At 42.9% G+C, this 20,678-nt stretch overlaps 2 protein-coding genes and 2 non-coding genes across 7 annotated transcripts in view; 2 read left to right on the top strand and 2 right to left on the bottom strand.

Moving 5' to 3' along the window:
• LOC147304847 (adenylate cyclase type 6-like) overlaps window positions 1-11,041 on the bottom strand; it is a 36,088-nt gene extending 25,047 nt beyond the window's left edge. The window contains exons 1-5 of one of the 4 annotated variants that reach the window (XM_086277516.1): window positions 10,746-11,041; window positions 10,263-10,402; window positions 7,758-8,183; window positions 5,510-5,707; window positions 4,503-5,409 (exon numbers count right to left, since the gene is read on the bottom strand). In XM_086277516.1, the coding sequence (XP_086133642.1) occupies window positions 4,503-5,408 (906 nt within the window). In that variant the 5' untranslated portion in view covers window position 5,409; window positions 5,510-5,707; window positions 7,758-8,183; window positions 10,263-10,402; window positions 10,746-11,041. Of the gene's footprint in view, window positions 1-1,413; window positions 4,467-4,502; window positions 5,410-5,509; window positions 5,708-7,757; window positions 8,189-10,262 lie in introns of those variants that run through there. The other 3 variants (XM_086277515.1, XM_086277517.1, XM_086277519.1) reach the window with 3 other exon arrangements.
• On the top strand, window positions 3,014-3,085 carry trnac-gca (transfer RNA cysteine (anticodon GCA)). Its single transcript has one exon. It is a non-coding gene; the product is annotated as a tRNA-Cys (tRNA).
• A 7,902-nt stretch (window positions 11,042-18,943) lies between the features above and the next one.
• Window positions 18,944-19,015, bottom strand: trnac-gca (transfer RNA cysteine (anticodon GCA)). The gene has a single exon. It is a non-coding gene; the product is annotated as a tRNA-Cys (tRNA).
• A 1,403-nt stretch (window positions 19,016-20,418) lies between these two features.
• Window positions 20,419-20,678, top strand: part of LOC147304851 (voltage-dependent L-type calcium channel subunit beta-4-like) — a 31,661-nt gene continuing 31,401 nt past the window's right edge. Inside the window, exon 1 of the mRNA XM_086277030.1 lies at window positions 20,419-20,637. Within this exon, the coding sequence (XP_086133156.1) occupies window positions 20,599-20,637 (39 nt within the window). The 5' untranslated portion in view covers window positions 20,419-20,598. The remainder of the gene's footprint in view (window positions 20,638-20,678) is intronic.

Consider the following 20,678-nt stretch of genomic DNA (forward strand, 5'->3'; position numbering starts at 1 on the left):
TTCCATGTGATTGGCTGATGATAGATGTTTGCGGTAAATAAGGAGGCGAACAGGTGAACCTAAAGTTCTCTAAATACAGTTTTCAACCATTTTCTCTACTCGACTCTTGGCTGTCTAGGATATCAGCGAATAAAGATATAGGATAAAGAAGTCTTTTGACCTCTAATTATGCAGACCTATTCCAGTAGAGTCCAATAATATAAAAATACAAATTAAAGACATGTTGGTGAGATTGATTCACTACAAATCAAAAGAATTTCAAACAGCTTGCTTCTGTTTGGCAGATATAATCTAGACTCTAGACTGCATGTCAAAGTCTCCTTGGGCAGGATACCGAACCCCACCAAATCCCACCAAACCCACTAAACGCCACCGACCCGCTGAACCCCTAAGAGAAAGTGTGTGAATGTGAGATTAAATAAGCTTAGACATAGAATAAGCAGTTGTGTGAATGAGGCTTGTAGTAAAAAAGCGAGTGCTCACATAGAGTAGACAAGCACTATATAAGAACCAGTCCATTTTCCGTGTATATAAAAAACAACTAAACACACTGGCGTTGTGGAAAGTTGGCTGTGACTTTGACATCTATCAGCGTATAACATGAATTTAATGAAACGAAGGTTGTTCGGATTAATAGCTGATAAAAAAAAATGGTTTGCTGCAGGTCTGAAGGACATCCACTATTTCTGTACTGGAGGTCTACTTTGTTTACAAAACACTACGTACAGTTTAATAGTGCAGTCGGTGCACATCCACTTAATGCAAACACAGTGTAAATTGTGATAAAATCAATGAGTAACTGACAGCACATACAGAAGGAACCAACATACAAAAGTGATGAAGAAATATTTCCAGTGTGCTGGGAGCTGAAGTCATTGTAAGTGCCTAATCCTGTTTTGTTTTTCCCCACAGCTTCCAGTATGAAGAAGTAATCATTCTGTTTTCCATAAAATTCATTGCACAATCTGAGCATCCCACCCCACCCCATTTCATTTTACTACAGTACAATAGCCTCCTTGTTTTAGGGACTGGCGGCCTGGATGGCACCATGCTACATTATCATGATATTCCTCCACAGTGTAGCTAAATGGGCTCATTCAACTCAGATGACCTTCTACAAACCCCAAAAGAGCTGCTGGTAGCTGCCCTACAGCACATAATGTAAGCTCATTAAAAATCTCATTTGAAAACTGCTGAGATCTACAGTAGCATCTACTTTTAGTACATCACCTTTGACATGGAAAAGTGGTTAAGAGCCTTTAAAATGCTTTGTCCTATATTGATGGAAAGAGAAAGTAGGCCGTTTCCACTGATGAGTACAGTAACAACATTGTACTCCTTTGTGTCGTGATAATAGCGGGCCCAGACTAACACAAATCAACAAGTGTGAGATGTTTTGTCTTGTTTACTCACAAATTTTAAGAACATTCATACACAGGCAGTTACTGGGAATAATACTGGCTCAGCTTCAAAACATGGACGTGACCGTCGCTATCTTTTTGAAAACAAATCCCCAGTGGCTTCCTGTAAAAAAGAAATTGGTCCATGTAACCGTATTCCTGTTTATGCATGTATTTATAAAAAGACTTACCGTATTTCCCGGACTACAAAGCGCACCTGAATATTAGCCGCACAAGCTAAAATCAGGGGAAAATCCTGTTTTGTACATACATTAGCCGCACCTGACTAAAAGCCGCAGGTGTTTCAATGTTGACTTATCATATGTAAGAGAATATGCACAAAGGGAATTGCCAGGAAAGAGATGGCTGTTTGGAGACACACCCCTTTTATTAATATTTTGAAAAACAAGTTATGGGTACATATTTGCACATGTAGTACATAACAGTAACCTATAGCACACCAGAAAAATAGATTCGGACTACCTTTTAGGCTCAGGTGCAGTGACACAGCTTTAACAAGAAGAAAAGTCAGTCATTCACCATCTTTCTCTTCTTCCTGCGCACTAAAACCACCAAAGTCCTCTTCTCCAATGTCGGATACAAACAGGCTCATGATGGCTTCGTCATCCACTCTCCGCTTCTCTCCTTCGTTGTCACTTTCAAAACCAAAGAAATCCTCGTTGTCAGTGTCAGAGTCGAACACCCTCAGAAGGGCCGTGGCGGTGTCCTCCTCTCCATCATGCAGCAGTCCAGCCCTTCAAAATCCGTTGGTGATCGTGGATGTTTTCGCACTTTTCCACGCTGTCAGAATCCACCGGTGGAGTTGGGCATAACTTGCTTTTCGCAAGTTTATCGCCGCTCGTCATCCACGCCTCCCGCTGAATGCGTAGCGCTACTTTGAAGTTTGTTTTTCGCGCTACTTCGTACGGCACTACGTTGCCTGGCGGACGGACATGTGACTAACATACCACTCTTGAACCCCGATCCTTCCGCCAGGCAACGTAGTGCCGTACAACAGCGGAACAAACAAAACAAATCGTCTTACGATATCACAAAAATCATGGAAAATCCATAGAAAAGCCGCACCTGACTAAAAGCCGCAGGGTTCAAAGCTTGTGCAAAAAGTAGCGGCTTATAGCCCGACAATTACGGTAATTGTGATGTTGAACCAAAACAAAAAACTTGGAGTTCTGCAAAATGCGTCATTACTACCATTGGATATCCAATAGGAGTAAGCCAAACAAAAAAGCTTCGGACATATTTCTTTGTTAAGGGACAAATTTAGTTTTAGGGTGAATTTTTAGGGGAATTTTGAACAAAGACACACATTTAAATTCTCTCCTAGGCTGCTAGTGTCATACTAGTAACTAGGATTCATCACGCCATAGGACCTGTTCCCACTGATATTCCAGGCCAGCTCTTGTGCAATTTGTCATACCTCAGCCTTTTCTCCTTGTTTCTTTTCCTTTCCTTTCCTTGAGACATTTCCTTGTTTCTGCCTTTTCATTAAGAATAGCTTGTTGGCAGCCACCCTTCCACTGAGATCATTTGTGATGGCGAACAGTTGAGGGATCATCTGCTAACGGTTTGGAGCCCGGTACTGCTCTCGTGTAGGGGGTATAGCTCAGTGGCAGAGCATTTGACTGCAGATCAAGAGGTCTCCGGTTCAAATCCGGATACCCCCTGTAATACCTCAAGAGGGGGAAAAGAAAAAAATATTGGGGGGAATCCTGGCGAGCTGTTGCTCAAGACATCCTAACTGAAGGGACAGGTGCGTCTCTCGGGTCTTCAAGCTTTTTTTTTTTTTTTTTAAATGTCATATTCCTGACCTACAGAGATTGTTCGTCTGCAGGAAATTCTCTAGTTTTCTCACAATTTTTATGACCACACTGAACACAATTTCAAGATATGACAAGTTTTTGGCTAATAGCTCTTTGGGAATCACCTTGTCGGTGCAAACATAATCTGTGCTATCTTTGACATTTTTCATAGATTCCATTAAAGAAATATGAAATCATTTTATGTGTTTTTGTGACAGGATAGCAATAACATAATGCCTTTAAATGGTTTTTTGTTTTTGTTAAGCCAGCCATTGTTTTTAGACATAGCACTGGTTCACCCTTTGAGTTAGGGGCCTTTTTATGCTTTACTGATTCATAGGTCAGTGTTAAGTGGCTTAACAAGCATTCCTCTGAAAGTGGTCAAGTACAAGGACTGAACTGTAAGTGAGAGAAAAAGCAGCCACGATCCAAAGATAAAACTTTCAAAGACTTTCAGAAATCCTGGAGAACTATTGCTCAAGACCACTTTTAAAAATTACTAGCATGTCTGACTCCGTGTGTAACGGACATTACATGTTGTTATAATTACACAAAATGTGTTCTAGACCACAAATTTTATTTTCCAGTTTATACCTGACTTTTAGGACCTTCAAGCCTGTAGTTATGTTCTTTATCAGTTGGAGCCCCTCCTCATTGTCCTTCTTCTTCTTTGGTGCAACCCTATAAATACAGTGTACCCCTTTGGCCTCTCCCCTTTTCTACAATTACCCTGTGGGAGAGGTTGGTGTCATTTCTTTCCAGACCCTGTACAACACACATATAATGTATATTTAGCCACCCTGATGTTTCTGATTGTGTGTCTTTAGTTTAATTATTGTCATCATTGTGCCTGTTTTTGTTAGATGCTATAAATGTGTAGTATGTGTGTGCCACAAATGTGTTTTAGGCGCCGTTAATGCTAGCATGAATATATAATTCTGGCTAGCTTGGAAGTTGTGATGGGTTGAGCTAACCCTCTCCCCCACTGTTTGTGTTTGGTTGTAGGAGCTGGAGCGAGCAAGTTATTTACTTGGAGGTCTTTCTTTCTTTTACCTTTCTTTGTCAGACACAACGCAAAAACACACCGGTCACACGTGGAAGCAAAGTAAAAAACTGAAAAAAATAATACAATATAAAACATAAATGATGTTTGAAAGTAACTCAAACTGAGTGTTTTGAAATAAATATTCTACTGAACAATTGCTCTATGGATGTTGAAATAAGATCAAATTAAATATAAATGCATATCTCCATCTATTCTAGAATTATTGTCATCACTTACCTGTTTAAAAAAACCGAACTTATCCTTATTGTCTTTGCTGAGATACCAGGTGACTATGTGTACGATGGACAGCACAGCTCCACTAAGCACAGCAGCTCTCATTCTGACTGGCAACAAGGTATAGATAATGTAGATGAAGAACATTGTCCACCAGATGCCCTCTGATGCACTGTGGGGGGACACGCTGACGATCCCATATACTTGCACTACAATCAGTACCCCGATCACAAGGTAGCTCACAATCCACATGTAATCTTGGTGGAAGCCGTTTCGATTGCACACCACCATCATCGCCAGGAAAACAACCATGGCCACAGACAGTACTGAGATGTAGCCAGGTCTGAGGCTTGACTCCGGTTGGAAACAGTGGAAGGTAAGCATAACAACGCACACCACCACCAGAACTCCCATTAGCATGGTCAGAGAGCTCTGGTTGAGCCTGAAGAAGTACCGCTGATAAAGACGTTCCAGCTTGGTGGACTGAAATTTCTTGGATTGAAAAACCCGCACGACCTGCATACAACAGTCTGTGGCAGTCATTGTCTTGCAGCTACCCTCAGAGAACTGTCCTAATTCCTCCTCTTTCCTACCCTTCAGCTCACCGTCTTCGAAGCCCAGATTCACAGCCTTTAGACCCAGATCTCCACCACCAACCATCCGTTTCGCATAGTGGTCTTCCTGCCAGCCACAGCGCAGGCCAAAATTGTTCCCACTGGTGCCTGCCCCACAGTGGTAATTTTGAGGGGCAGCATTAGGGGTTTCCAAGTCCTCCGGGTCCCTCAGGCAGCTCATGTAACGTGGGTTGCATAGTGACGAGCTGTCCTTCCTTTTTTTGCCATTGCGCTCTCCCCATGCTGTCTTTCGCTGGTCCACTCTGCCTGGAAAGAGGTCTCTGGCCCATGACATCCTACAAAACACAACATACAATTGGTAATGTTTCACATAAAACAGTACTGATCTTGAAGCTTTTAATCTCTTTTAATATAGAGATTTGAGAATCGTCTCACCTGTGTTGGCTTAATTGTGTTTAGCAACACTGCGCTCTTTGGCCAGGCCACTAGTTTACCCCAGCGAGCACACACCATGAGCTCAAATTGGCCAAAAGCATCAGAGGGGCGTCTGCATTTGAGTTGCTTTCTTTTGTAGAAACAGTCAGTGTGTCAACTCTATACACCACCGAGTGCCTTTAAAAACCACCTGTTCTCCTGTAAAAGCAAATGAAAAACCAAACACAAAAAACATGTGATATTGTTAAGCAAACAAAGCATGAGGGAATATCACCTGATTGCATTAACATTAATAGTATGCATTTTTCATATTACACATATGTTTGGTGTTATAGGGCCTATTTATGCCACTGAATGTGCACGTCTTTGTATGGTTTGCCCATTCCACTTCTTTTCTTTCCATGCCTCAGCCAGCCTGGGACCACACTTTCAAATGTTTTTGTTCTGCCTGCAAAATGCTGAACTGTAAAAGCAGAACCTCCTCTAATTCCTGCCTCGTGCAGCAGGTGCCGTTCATAAGTTTTATCCTGAAACCATGACAAAGAATGCAGTCCCATTCCAACCAGCTCTACACTGATTGCCGGCTTCCACAACTGGTATCAAACACCACTTCTTGGTGGCTAGCACTCTGCCATGCTTTGCCACCGAAATCTGCCCCTAACATCTTGAGTGGGCAGGCATGGGTGTGCTCTATTTGACAACAAAGGCCTACTGAGTGGGCACCATCAGAGATCAAGAGCTCTCCAGTCCAGATTAAATTGTCCATGCTTCCCCCATTAGCTTTGATGACTCACTATAGCTGGATTGTAGCAGTACATGTCAAGGACAGCGCTAACCTCTAAACTCTAAGCAAATCTCCCAGGCTGACAGAGCTAAGACTAATGGTGGGAAGAGCAAGCATGAAGTGCACACATGTTTATAATCAACAGCAGCCTCTAACATGAAAGCTGCCAAGCTGAAAACTAAAAGGATAACTATTTAACTATATGTTAAATATAACCCACACTGGTGCAAGCTGGGAAACCATCTCTTCAGTAACTATTATTTAATTAAATTCCTTCCTACTTAATAATAGATTAATAGCTGATCACAACATTTACAAACTGGTAAAGTAATTAGCATGCTGTTTCACGTTGGGTGCATTTTTTTTTATTTTTTTTTTGGCGTATGACCCACTCTGGCACACTGCAAGCATGTGTCCCTTCACCTTCATTTTTCCTGCAGAAACAACCTTAGTCCTCGACTCATCCTTATACATTTACGACAGGTCAGACTGCGACATGCGGCTCTTATGTTATGCAATCTATGCAGGCATACATCTGCCATAAACCACGAAACGAATCTGTACATTGCACATGTGTACATTGGAATCAGCCGTCCTGCGTGCGTTTAAAAATTAGGACGATGCGTACGAGCAAATATCTGTATTATTGTGCACATTGACACGGAGCAGCAACAGTCCTGCGGTCACCGGCGCTAACATGATTCTGATGTCCGAAAACATGTTTGGCAATTACACGTGTAGGCCCAGGCTGTGTCTGAATAAGGGGCAGTCGGCCGAAGCGCATTACATAACAGGACGCTCTAAGTAGCCACTGAGGCACTGCTCCCAGTGTTCAAATGTAGCCGCTTTAACCACAAATCTCATGGAGACGGCGTTGGACCCGGATAGTCTGGAGTCAGCCGGGAGTGTGTGGGTTGCAGAAGAAAGTGCAGGTTGCCACACATCAGCGCCTCTACTAACTTGTCGTGAGTAAAACATTCCGTTGGGCAACTTCTGCCTTGGCAGCTGATCCTCTGATATCGGATGAATGTGCTATCCAGCTCACAGGACTACTGTACAGTGATAAGGGCTGTAAAAGGGCTACACACCGGGCCTGTTCCCCCAACATAAACGCGTACGTCATTATGTTTGGACTCCAAACAGGTCACTGGGCAAGAGGACGCTGGTGAAACGCTCTGGGCAGAATCGCCAAGTGTCACTCGGCTGATTCGCCTCTTCGCGTTAAATGTCACATTACATAAATAAAGTGATGTCTGCGCCTGTGTACAGTAGTGTACAGTCCCGCTGAATAGTTCAGGCGGCTCAACGCCGCCGCAGTCATCACAGCAAAACACACTCCAGTGCAAGTCAACTGCTCCCAGTCTTTTCCACGGCTCTATCCTTTGACTGCTTTTCAGTGTCGCCGAGCTGTAGCAAATTCACATTGTTGCCCAATACAAAGCTTAAGACATGCAGTGTACTTACCAGTGGACATCCAGTAGGAGTAACCGTAACACTGCAGTGGAGCTTAGCCCTGTCTTCGGTCTTTACGCAGCCGCCGTGACACACTTCGGATGCGGGTCTGTCCTTGTGGAAAGCAAGGGAAAACTGCGAAATTGGCAGGACAGCCTTCTCTCTTCCCAGCCAAAGCTACGACCCTACATTCACAGCGCTCCTCTCTCCCTCTCTCTATCTCTCTCCCTCACACACACACAGTCACACACACACTGACAGTTCCAGTCCAACATTCCCATCCCATTCATGATCGCAGGAGTCCCCCTAGAGGTGACGTGCGTGCGTCTCCACCCGCTCGAGTGTGATCCGCTCTCCTGCCCGTCATTATGTCCATTTGTTCCTTCCTCCTCGTTTACTTCACCCTTGTTGTAACACAGCGTGCAGATTAATAGCAAGCTAGGAGAGAACAAAGAAGCTGTTGTTAAGCATTGCATGCAAATATTGTCAAAACACCACCTAGTGGCGATGATTTATCCACTAAAAACTTCCAAAAGTCTCCCGAAGCGATCATGTTGACCTCTAAACTGTTTTTTATTCAGTTCTTACAATCATCACAGTTGGTCTTATATAAAGTACATCAAAACCATTTATTAAGAAACAACTGACTCGGGCTTAATGGCTGCACAGACCACCAAAAATCACTCAGTGCAAACTGTGTGAACTAGGAGCTCAACAAGTGCTCAATTTGCTGACAGGGACAATGAATATTAAATATTGGGCTTCAGTAAGCACGCAGTATGACTACATTAATGCACACAGTTGTAAGTTAGTTTACTCTGCTTTTACATGGAAGGACTGCTGCATAAATCTATGTTACAGCACCATATTTTACTAATGTGAGCCTAAATATTACTAAAATGGCTTTATATTAGCCAGGGCAACACAAGTGTGGGTGCAGAAGAAACAGAATAGAAAATGGAAAATTGCTTCTTATTTTGTTTGTTTTGGTCTTTGCTTAACTTTAAAATACTCCCGAGGCGTCCAACTGGATTTATGTCTCTAATTTAGGAGACTGGTGACAGTCTTCACTTCTCCTTTAAATGCAATTTCATGATTGCTTTGTGTGGGAAATTTATGTTTTTCAAGTGTCTTGAGACTAGAAATCATCTTTGATCTTTTATGCATTGTTGCACTTCAAAATGCATTAAACCTGCGTTCACAGAAAAATGTACAAATGTCATCTGTCCAGCATGGTTAACGCTTGTATAGATCTACCTCCAGCTGTTGTAATCCTAGCCAGGTCCACTCCAACCATGCTGGACGCCATCTGAGTCCAATAAATATATTTTGATTTCATCTGTCCAAAACTGTGCTGCCAGTTTTCATTAGCTTCTTTTAATGCTCAAAGTTCGAGTTTGAAGTTTTGTGCTGTTTTCAGACCAGATGTGTCTTTTTTTCTCCTTTTTCTTGGACACTGTGTATAGTAGGGGTTGTCCTAATGCAAAATTCTTCACAATATCTGAGCAGTCACTGAAACAGCAGTTTACCACACAGCTGTTCAAAAAACTGTAATTTATAGCTAAACTTCTATTTTTAAAAAAAGTTGTTTTAGATCAACGTTTGTCTTTTCTAGACAAGAACAAAATTTATGAGACCTTCCCGTCAGGTTTCAGGGACTTTCACAATGCTCAGTCTTCTCTTTTAAAAGTAATAAATGATACTCTACTGAATGTCTGGTGATTTCTGTACTGGTGATTGTTCAATCTTAGCTCCGCTGGGCCCGAGTGCTACCTTTTACTCAGTCAATCATGATTTACTCATTTAGCATTTGGAACATTGTGTAGGAGTCAAGGGTTTGGCTCGAAACAGGTTTCAGTCTTATATTAAATAAGGGGCTTTTTCAGTCTACATTGGAAAATACTCTTCTATGACATCTGGAGTTCCCAGAGACTCTATTTTGTGGCCTGTTCTGTTTTCTTTGTACATGCTGCCTCTGAATATGACATGTCTTTTTCATTCCAACTCAGAGGATTTACAAACATATACCAGGGAATCTTGGAAATCACTCCTCTATACAAGGGCACAATCCCTGTATCCTGGCTTCAAATAATTCAATGTTTCATATTTTCCCACAGCTAAACAAGGCAAGAATGAGGTTATATTGTGTGGCCTTCCATCTTTAGTTTAGCATATATATGGAGTTATTCAGTCAGTCTTATTTATTTACAGTTAGACCAAAACCCTTTAGCTAGATTTCTGGCTGGGGCAAAAAAAGAAAAGATCACATTGTTCCAGTGCTGACAGCCTTGCAGTGGCTCCCTGTGCATTACAGAATTCAGTATAAAGTGTCACTGTTTGTGTTTAGCCTTAAATGGTCTAGCATCAAATCATGTGGCAGATATACAGCATTCATATGCCTCCTCAAGATCATTAAGGTCAGCATCCAGTCACTACTAACTATCTGAGGGAAGCTTTCTAACTTGATGTTATTGCATCAACACCTCACACATGCATCAAGTCTTACTGTTTTTATACCTTAGCTGATAACACCTTTATTTTATGCAAGTGTACTGCCTCTGCTATGGTTGGGCAGTCAGCTAAACTCCTTCCCCACATCAAGACTCTGACGACACGATTCCCGGTTCACAGGTTTATTGACACAGGGAAAGGTGAAACTGTAACAAACAGTACAAGGCATAATCACTGTACTTATTCACCATGTACATATATAACGATGAAAATATATTAACCCAGTTTTTTAATATGTCAACATGCAATGTTCATATGAATTACTTCCCTTTTTAAGTCAAATACAAACATCAAATTATGATTTTAACAAGTCTTACTATAATGAATGCCTCCAATTCGTTTGTCATTCCCCTTTAACTAGCTCCATAAGCGATTGCTAGCTTAAACTGCATAAGATTGGTTTTATCATTAAACTTACAGAAAAATGAACTTACTTGAAAGAAAGTGGTCTATACATGCACATAAAATATAAAACAAGTCTATACATACCCACAATGCTACCAAAGGCATAGGATGTATGTGGATGCCACTGGATTTATCTGGCTAAGGCCACCATGCTGCACATGCCTTCTCCTTAATTCACAGACTTACTTCCTGTTTACCGACGACATCATGTCCTATTACAGACTACAGGTTTTAAGGTGGCACCAGAGAGTTACAATTGCATATTTAAACATTTACCAAATCCAAGAAAACAGTCTACCTTAAAAACTTTTGATATCAGAACACTCCCCGCCTGGCGTGATTAACGCCACCACACTTTGTCAATGACAGTTCAACACCTAGACATCTGAAGCCAGAAGAAGTACTATTTCTGTAATGGGTCTCACAAACAATGTTTCTCCTCCTGGCTTGATGACCTTGACCTCGACCTGGCGAACTTTACCATCTTTGCTTTGGAAGGTCTGTGTTACCAGACCAAGTGGCCACTTATTTCTTTGTACTTGACTGTCCTTGAGGAGAACAACATCCCCTGGCTTAATGTTTGGGTTAGATGACTGCCACTTCCTACGTGATTGCAATGTTGGAAGGAACTGCTTGCGCCACCTGTCCCAGAAGGTGTTGGACAGGTGCTGGACTTGTCTCCACTGATGCTTGTAGAGGTCAGCGGCTCCAAACTCTCCTGGAGGAGCAGGAACACAGTTTACCTTCTGTGTTAGAAGAGCAGCTGGCGTAAGAATGAATGAGTTGTCGGGGTCAGTTGTTACAGGAACAAGAGGCCGGGCATTAATGATGCCTCCTACTTCTGCCATGAAAGTTACCAACACTTCATGGGTCAGCTTCCCCTTGAGCTGGAGGAACATGGAGTCAAGAATCCTTCTAGCCAGACCAATCATCCTTTCCCACGTTCCACCAAAGTGGGAGGCATGTGGAGGGTTGAATGTCCAAGAGCAACCTTGGGCTGACAGATAAGACTTGACGCCATTGTGGTCGATGTTAGAGGGTATCTTCAAGGACTGACAAGCACCCGCAAAGTTAGTGCCTCTGTCTGATCGAATACTTTTGACCGGCCCTCTAACTGCTAGAAACCGCCTTAATGCGTTGATAAAGCTGGATGTGTCGAGGGATTCTATGACTTCAATATGTACGGCTCTTACGCTCATACATGTAAAAATCACGGCCCACCTTTTGCTGTGTGAGAGGCCTCCTCTAGTCCGGTGTGCAGAAACACTCCAAGGACCAAACACATCAAGGCCAACATTTGTGAAGGGAGGGTCTGTTGAGAGACGATCTGCCGGAAGGCTGGCCATTTTTTGGCAGCTTACTGGAGCTCTAAGTCTTCTGCATGTCACACATCGGTAGATGATGCTGCTCACTTTTCTCTTTCCACCAACTATCCAAAATCCAGCTGCACGGACGGCCCCTTCCGTAAAGAGACGCCCTTGATGGTGAACTTGTTCGTGGTACTGTCTAATGAGCAGGGTTGCAATATGATGATTGCCTGGAATAATCACAGGAGTCTTCTCACTCTGAGCAAGACTTGAATAGTGAAGACGACCTCCGACTCTTAGTAGGCCATGTGCATCAATAAAGGGATCGAGACTTTTCAGAGGACTACTTCTGGGAACCTCTTTGTGTATTACGATACATTTGATCTCCTCGCCATAAACCTCTTCTTGGACTGTTCGAATGATGATGTCTGAGGCTTGGGTGGATTCCTCAACACTAAATCCTGTCTTACAAAGATGCCAGCCCTTACAAGGTTTGTTTGTTGTGATCATGTTGTAACAACTGGCAATATGTTTCAGATGGGCGATTGCACGAGTCAGTGACTGCCACGAAGAAAACTTGGTGAATCGTTGGGACCTAAGTTGCTTGGATGCTGTAGCAGTGCTTAATGTGGACACAAGCGGTCGGATGTCTGGATCTGAACCTGGGTCCACAAGATCAAAGGTGATGTCAGGGATGTCTTGCTCTGGTTTGGACAGAAACCTGGGTCCACTAAGCCAGTTGGTGTCTTTTAAAGTGCCTGCAGCAACAGAACGTGTTGCATGGTCTGCAGGGTTCTGGTTTGTGGCCACGTAGCGCCACTGGCGTGGACTGGAGGATCTTCGAATGCGCAGGACCCGATTACTTACGTACACATAAAAACGCCTGGTCTCATTACAAATGTAGCCCAGAACCACCTTACTATCTGTGTAATAAGTCACAGCATTAAGCTGAAGATCAAGTTCTGCTGAGATCAGGTCTGACAACTCAACAGCCAGTACTGCTGCACAGAGCTCTAATCTCGGGATTGTGTGCTCTGGACGAGGAGCCAGCTTGGCCTTTCCCATGACAAACCCCACATGCTGGTTTCCAGCAGTGTCTGTGACTCTAAGATATGCTACTGCAGCAATAGCTTTTGTTGAAGCGTCAGAGAAAACACACAATTCTCTGTTGACAGCTGTCGATGGTGAAGTTTCAGTGTAGGGTCTGGGTATCGTCAGACTTGACAACTCTGTCAGTGAAGCTCTCCACGAGGCCCAAGCTTCCTCCTTGTCTCGAGGTAATGGCACATCCCAGTCACCATTCTCAGCAGTGAGCTCTCGCAGAATGGCCTTGCCTTGTATGACAACTGGTGCTACAAACCCAAGAGGGTCGTAGAGACTGTTAATGATAGATAAGACTCCCCGGCGAGTATAAGGTTTTGTCTCCTGGGAGACACTGAAGACAAAGCAATCTGTTTGAAGGTTCCAGTTGAGCCCGAGACTGCGTTGCATCGGTACTGTGTCTGCATCAAGGTCAAGATCTTTAAGGTCACTTGCATAGTCTCTTGAAGGAAAGGCTCTCATGATCTCCTTCTTGTTTGCTGCGATCTTATGCAGCCTCAGGTTAGACCTGGAGAGGACATCCTGTGTCTTCTTTAACAAGTTGATAGCTGCTTCGACTGTAGGCAGAGACTTCAGTCCATCATCTACATAAAAGTCTCGCATCACAAAATGCTTTACATCAGGGTCAGCATGGAACTCACTGACCTGAACGGATTGATGGAGGCCGTAAATAGCCACTGCAGGCGAGGGGCTATTCCCGAACACGTGGACTGTCATGCGGTAGTCCACGATATCTTTGGAGAGGTCATTATCACGGAACCATAGAAACCTCAAGAAGTTTCTGTCCTCTTCTCTGACCAAGAAAGAGTAGAACATTTGTTCTACGTCTGCTGAGAATGCAACAGCTTCCTTTCTAAAGCGAATCAATACACCCAGCAGTGTGTTGTTCAGATCAGGCCCCGTCAACAGCACATCGTTGAGTGACACACCATTGAATCGAGCACTGGAGTCAAAAACTATTCTGATCTTCTTTGGTTTCTTGGGATGGTACACACCGAATGTTGGTAAATACCATCGCTCTTCCTCCTCACCCAACGGAGGAGCCAACTCTGCATGACCATTTTTGAACATCTGTTCCATGAAGCTAAGGAAGTGTTCCCTCATTTCAGGCTTCCTCTCAAAGTTGTGAATGAGAGACTTGAGACGCTTCAGTGCCTGAGGCCTGTTGTTAGGAAGCTGCTGACGTGGACTCTTGAAGGGTAAAGGGGCTACCCAGCTGTTATTTGTGTCTTTCTGTAGTCCAGCCTTCATTATTTTCATGAATGAAGCGTCCTGAATTGAAGGAGCAACTTGGTTATCCTGTTTGGTCCTCTTGAACACATTGCATCCAAGATGGTCAACATCGCAGATGGACTCTTGTTCAGGACACGTTGGAAGATGGTCTGCAACCTGGATGGCGCTGTACCTTTCTTTAACACAAAACACATTAGGGCATGGGTTAAAGATAGATGGCCTTCGCAGCTCTGTGGTATTTGTATAGAAGGAGCTGATTGCTGATGGCCTATGGACACTGCCGAGACACACGTTGCCCACAACAACCCACCGCAGATCTAACTTCTGAGCATAGGGCTGGTTGTGTGAACCATTCACCTGTTTGCGGACTTTATGTACTCTGATAACGTCCCTCCCTAGGAGAAGCATGATCTGGGCATTTGGGTCCAGATCTGGGATGAGGTGTGCCAGTGACTTTAAATGTGCATGATGAATAGCGACATCAGGGGTTGGAATCTCATCCCTGTTGTTGGGAATTTCATTGCATTCTGTGAGACTGGGTAATGGAATGCGGACAGTCCCATCAAGAGATTCCACCTCATAGCCACTTGCCCTCCTACCTGATTATTCTTTTACTCCTGCACATGTTCTCAGTATGTATGGCGCACATGGGCTTTTGTCACCAAACACTTCAAAAAACTGTGAGCGAACTAACGACCTGTTACTTTGCTCATCCAAAATTGCATACAGCTTCACTGCTTTTTCTCTGTTCCCAGCTGGATATACCTTCACGAGGCATATTTTGGAACAGGATCGGTCCATCAGATCTCCCCCGCAAACCTTTGTGCATTTGGCTGTGATGTCCGATTGAGGCAAAGTTTCAACTTCCTCCCCGCCATGGTCTGGAGCAGGGTCCTTCACTTCTATCCAAGGTGCAGGCCCTGGATGTAGAGCTGTGTTGTGCCTTTCACTTTTGCACTCAGAACACTGCACTTTGACCTTGCAATCCCTAGCAAGGTGCGATGATGCTGAACAGCATTTGAAACACAAATTGTGCTCCCTCAAGAACATCTTGCGCTCATCAATCGATTTTTCTCTGAATGCACGACATTTGCGTAATGGGTGTGGTTTCCCATGAATGGGGCATACTTTATCACAATCATCAAGCTTTGATGAGAACTTACTAGAATCAGAACTAGCTCTGGAGGATACGTCCGTTTTACAGACTGAGATTCCTCTATGCTTGTTTGGCTGCCACGCTAACTTTTCAGTCCTGGAGCTGATGTCTGTCTGAGTGATGAAGTTGAAGCTTGGATCGTTGGCAATGCTAGCCTCCTGGCTAACAAACTCTACAAAAAAGGTAAAGGGCGGATACGGCACATGCTCTCGCCGCTTGTACGATGCGCCAGCTGAAGCCCACTTTTCTTGCAGACGAAAGGGGAGCTTCTGCACAATTGGATTGACACCTCTTGCTGTGTCGAGGAATGAAAGTCCAGGTAGGTCTCCTTCATCCTTAGCCGAAAGAAGTTCCATCAGAAGATCACTCAACTTTGTTAACTTAGCATAGTCTCGATTTCCTACCTTTGGAAATGTGTCAATGCGCTTGAAGAGAGAATCCTCTATTGCCTCTGTTGAGCCGTAGGTTCTATCAAGTCTTTCCCATATCATATCCAGCCCAGCTCCTGGATGATTAACATGAATTGCTCTGATCTGCTCTGCGTGTTCTTTTGACTCCTTGCCAAGCCACTTTAAAAGAAGATCCATCTCTTCACTCGCAGTCAAATCTAAGCCACTGGTTGCAGATAGAAATGAGCGTTTCCAGGCTCTGTAGTTCTGTGGCTTGTCATTAAATTGAAGTAAGCCTGTAGACACAAGTTCACGGCGTGCAAGATATCTCACAAAATCATTTGGGTTGGGGCTGCCATAGTTGGCGTTAGGAGATATGGGATAGGCTGAGGGAAATGCACCACTATAGTCATTTTGAGATCTGAGATTCTGGGTTGGAGTAGCAGATCTGTGTTCAAATCTTACTTGTCGTGGCTCGTGAACATCTTCTTCCTTACAGATCTGAACTCCATGTGAGCTGGGGAACGGCTGTGATTTTGTTGGCGTAACACTTTCATGCTGCTGATGCCCTGTCTCTGATACTTTGCCTTGGTCCGCAACATACTGTTGTGTTCGTTGAATAGTTTCTAGAGGGTCAGAATCTAGTACAAGGTCACAACTACGTCTTTCACTATTGATATCAGCTGCAGCTTCTAGCACTTCTGCCTCCACAATGGCTGCAGCAGTTTCTTTCTTGTATTCTAGCATTTGCATTGAGGCTTCCAATTTAGCCTTTTCTAGTTTTAGGTTTATTTCCTCCTCAGCATAAGAAAGACGAGCCTTTGCTGCTTCTGCACATGCTCGTGCCTTGGCTGCAGCAGACCCAGTTGATGATGCATAGGAGTGCACAGAAGGAGCGTGCGAATGCGTTTTTGACATGGTTGTTTCTTCTGACTTGGACTGAACAATTTCTCAGCGAATCTCTGCTTAGATGTGCTAATTGTCCATTAGTTGATTGTGATGATGGTCTCCCTACCATCTGTCGGCGTTTCCAAGTTATCTTGCCCGCTAGGAAGTGTGGTTTCACTGTACTGCCTCTGCTATGGTTGGGCAGTCAGCTAAACTCCTTCCCCACATCAAGACTCTGACGACACGATTCCCGGTTCACAGGTTTATTGACACAGGGAAAGGTGAAACTGTAACAAACAGTACAAGGCATAATCACTGTACTTATTCACCATGTACATATATAACGATGAAAATATATTAACCCAGTTTTTTAATATGTCAACATGCAATGTTCATATGAATTACTTCCCTTTTTAAGTCAAATACAAACATCAAATTATGATTTTAACAAGTCTTACTATAATGAATGCCTCCAATTCGTTTGTCATTCCCCTTTAACTAGCTCCATAAGCGATTGCTAGCTTAAACTGCATAAGATTGGTTTTATCATTAAACTTACAGAAAAATGAACTTACTTGAAAGAAAGTGGTCTATACATGCACATAAAATATAAAACAAGTCTATACATACCCACAATGCTACCAAAGGCATAGGATGTATGTGGATGCCACTGGATTTATCTGGCTAAGGCCACCATGCTGCACATGCCTTCTCCTTAATTCACAGACTTACTTCCTGTTTACCGACGACATCATGTCCTATTACAGACTACAGGTTTTAAGGTGGCACCAGAGAGTTACAATTGCATATTTAAACATTTACCAAATCCAAGAAAACAGTCTACCTTAAAAACTTTTGATATCAGAACAGCAAGTGTGGACGCGTGTAGAGGAAGTCTGGGAACATTTTTGTTTTTCTTGCTCTTTTTAATTAATTAATTAATTAATTAATTAATTAAATGTATTTATTTCTATTTATTAATTACCTACTAGGTAGAATTTGTGCCAGGTCTGAATCCCATAACACTTGTTTGGAAGGTTATACAAATATTAGACATTATTAGTCGGTAGTATACCTCATCATGCAGCTGCTCACTGAAGCCATTATTAACCTCCTAAGACCCAAACTCTTCCACGACATGCATTTTTAATTTCTCTTTGATATTTCGGCATATTGGGGCCCGATGAATGTAAAAACAAAGAATTACCAGATTTTTTTTAACCTTATTTTTGTTTTTAAAAAAAATAAGAGACACATATGAGGATATTTGTTTAAAATTTTGATAGAACAGTATCAGTATAATGTCCTCGTAAGTGGATATCAGACCCATGTAGAGCAAAATTGAGTATTTTAGTCTAAATAACCCAAAATGCGATGTCCACATATGTGGACGCCAGGTCCTAGGAGGTTAAGGAAGGGAAACCGGAATAAAAGGCTTAAATGTGCAGATGACACAAGAACTGAACTGGAAATCAGTGGCTACAGGTCTTGTGAAGTGATGAATGTTTTACTGAAATTGCCAGTAATAAATGTGCCATGCATAGCCATCTCAAGTGTTTACAGAGAGTTTTTTTAAAAATCCAGTTAGTGCCGGTTCTCTGGGTGAAAATGCCTTGTTGATGCTAGAGGTCAGGGGAAAATGACCAGACTGCTTCAAGCTGACAGGAAGGCAAAAATAACTTAAAAAAAAAACCACACAGTTAAGTAACCACCAACATATGAAGAGCATCTCTGAATGGACAACAGGTCAAACCTTGAAGCAGATGGGCTACAGCAGCAGGGGACCCCACCAGAGGCCTCACCTGTCAACTAAGAACAGGAAACTGAGGCAACATTTTACACCAAAATTGAACAGTTACTGAAAAAAATGTTGCCTGGTCTGATAAATCTCATGTCAAATGCAACATGAAAACAAGGATCCTTCCCTGTATAAGTTGTTTAAGCTGCTGGTGGGAGTGTAAGGATGTGAGGGACATTGTCTTGGCATCTAATCACTGCATAACAAGCATACTTGTCGTATTTCAAAGATAGTCTTCAATGTGTCCATTTTTTCTATGGAAGCTGAACTATTTACAGCAGATAAACACTATCTGAAAACCATGAAAATATGAATCTGCCTCTTCAGCTAGGAAATGCTCTTGAGCTATAGTTTTTTTTTTAATGTTAGAGGGTCCTTCAAAAATGTTACCTGATCATTTGAGCTGCCATAGGGGGAATCTGGAATTGAACCAGAGACCTCTTGATCTGCAGTCAAATGCTCTACCACTGAGCTATACCCCCTCAGAGAAACTGCATCTGTTCACTGAAATCTAACCAGTGGATGGGATGCTGTTATGAAGCAATTTTTAAGGAAGGGAAATAGGATAATTTTTTTGATTGAAAAGGCCAGCAATAGATATGGAGGAGGTCAAAATGCATAAAACACAGTGGAGCTTGTGTCATTCTTTGAAAGCCATGACTGCAATTCAGGCAGTACTGTTCAGGATCTTCTCAAAATTGAAAAAATTATAAACACAGAAAAGCACCATCAGATTTTGATCCACCACGCAATACTATCCAAACTGTCTGATTGGGAACAGCTTCATTTTTCAGCATGTTAATGATCCCCAACGCACTGCCAGTGCAGTAAAGGCATACCTGGATAGAAAAACACACAGTGAATCAATACACACATGTATGTTTAAACTGTCTTAATAAATCACTGGACCTATTTCCTATTTTCCTACCAAAATATTAAGATTTTTTAATAGTCTTGACATAAGTGACCAAATATGAGATTTGGATTTCATTACAGTTTGCCCAGCAGAGGGTGCCAACGGTCACGGACTGTCTCACACACCCCTTATCTTTTTAAAATAAAAACAATCTGAAATTAAACGAACAAAATGAATCTTTCAGTACACTTCAGGGGCCTCTCTGTGTATGTGTGTGCGTGACTTTCTCCCGTGTCTTTGACATTGGCTGTGTGCTGTATACAGTTTAAGCTACCTGGTTGATTGGCTCGGTGTAAATGGAAGGCGTCTGCAGGATGTGAAGTGGTGGGGGCTGTTGGGCAAAGTGCTGGATCAGTGAAAACCGAGAAGACCTTCATCCAACCCCCCCTGCCTGGACATCTTCAGATAGTGAATGCAAAACGTCTAAAACAGCATCCCAGTCAAACAAAGCTCTTTGAATCTGAACAGCAAACAGAAGTAATGGGACTTCTGGGACTGTGATAATGAAGTAAATTAATATGCTTAGTCCATGTGTAACAGCACAGATTACAGACACTTTCTCCTTCACGTGTCGCTCTAATGAGCCCATTACACCAATTTCATGCTAAGCAAGGAATCCTGCATGAACCCTGAGCTTAAGAGCTTGAGGGGCAACACTTGCTTCGTAAACATTTTTAAATAACTGGGCCAAAAACAAATTGAGCCGCATACGGAAAGGGGAACAGTTCGGTATTAGAGATAGAAACATTATTGGATGAATTTATGAGAATTACTAAAAAAAATGTTCGTCATATATTCAGAAATTCCAAAATAGAAATCCAACATGAAGGCGCAGAAATCCAAGGGGACCGGGCTGTGCGAAAAGTGCAGGTCTTGCATAATTTATTACGAAAGCTGTAATCTATCCAGCCGTGTGTCCGTGCGCGTGGCTTTGTGTACAGTCATTGATCATGCCGTGAATCCAGAAACTAGAGATTTTACAGCGCAGATGCCGTGGGAGCATCGCATCCAAATGAAGCGTTATTACAGCTGAGTTTTCTCGGGCTGTGGAAATGTTTCGACGAGGCGCGGTGCTCTGCCTTTACTTGATGCCTTGTGGCTTTTTCACCCAAGTTGGGCTGTGGTGACCGAGACTGCTGTTATCTGCGGATGTCCCTGACCAATTCGAGCGTCTTTCTGCTGAACGAGGTAGGCTTTCAGTTTTTCCCTCTTCTTTTCTTTACCTTTAT

The sequence above is a fragment of the Aulonocara sp. 'chitande type north' Nkhata Bay genome, linkage group LG20 (genome assembly GCF_057382095.1).
Source record: "Aulonocara sp. 'chitande type north' Nkhata Bay isolate Kocher_YH1m ecotype deep benthic linkage group LG20, A_spYH_male_GT1.1, whole genome shotgun sequence".
Lineage (NCBI taxonomy): Eukaryota > Metazoa > Chordata > Actinopteri > Cichliformes > Cichlidae > Aulonocara > Aulonocara sp. 'chitande type north' Nkhata Bay.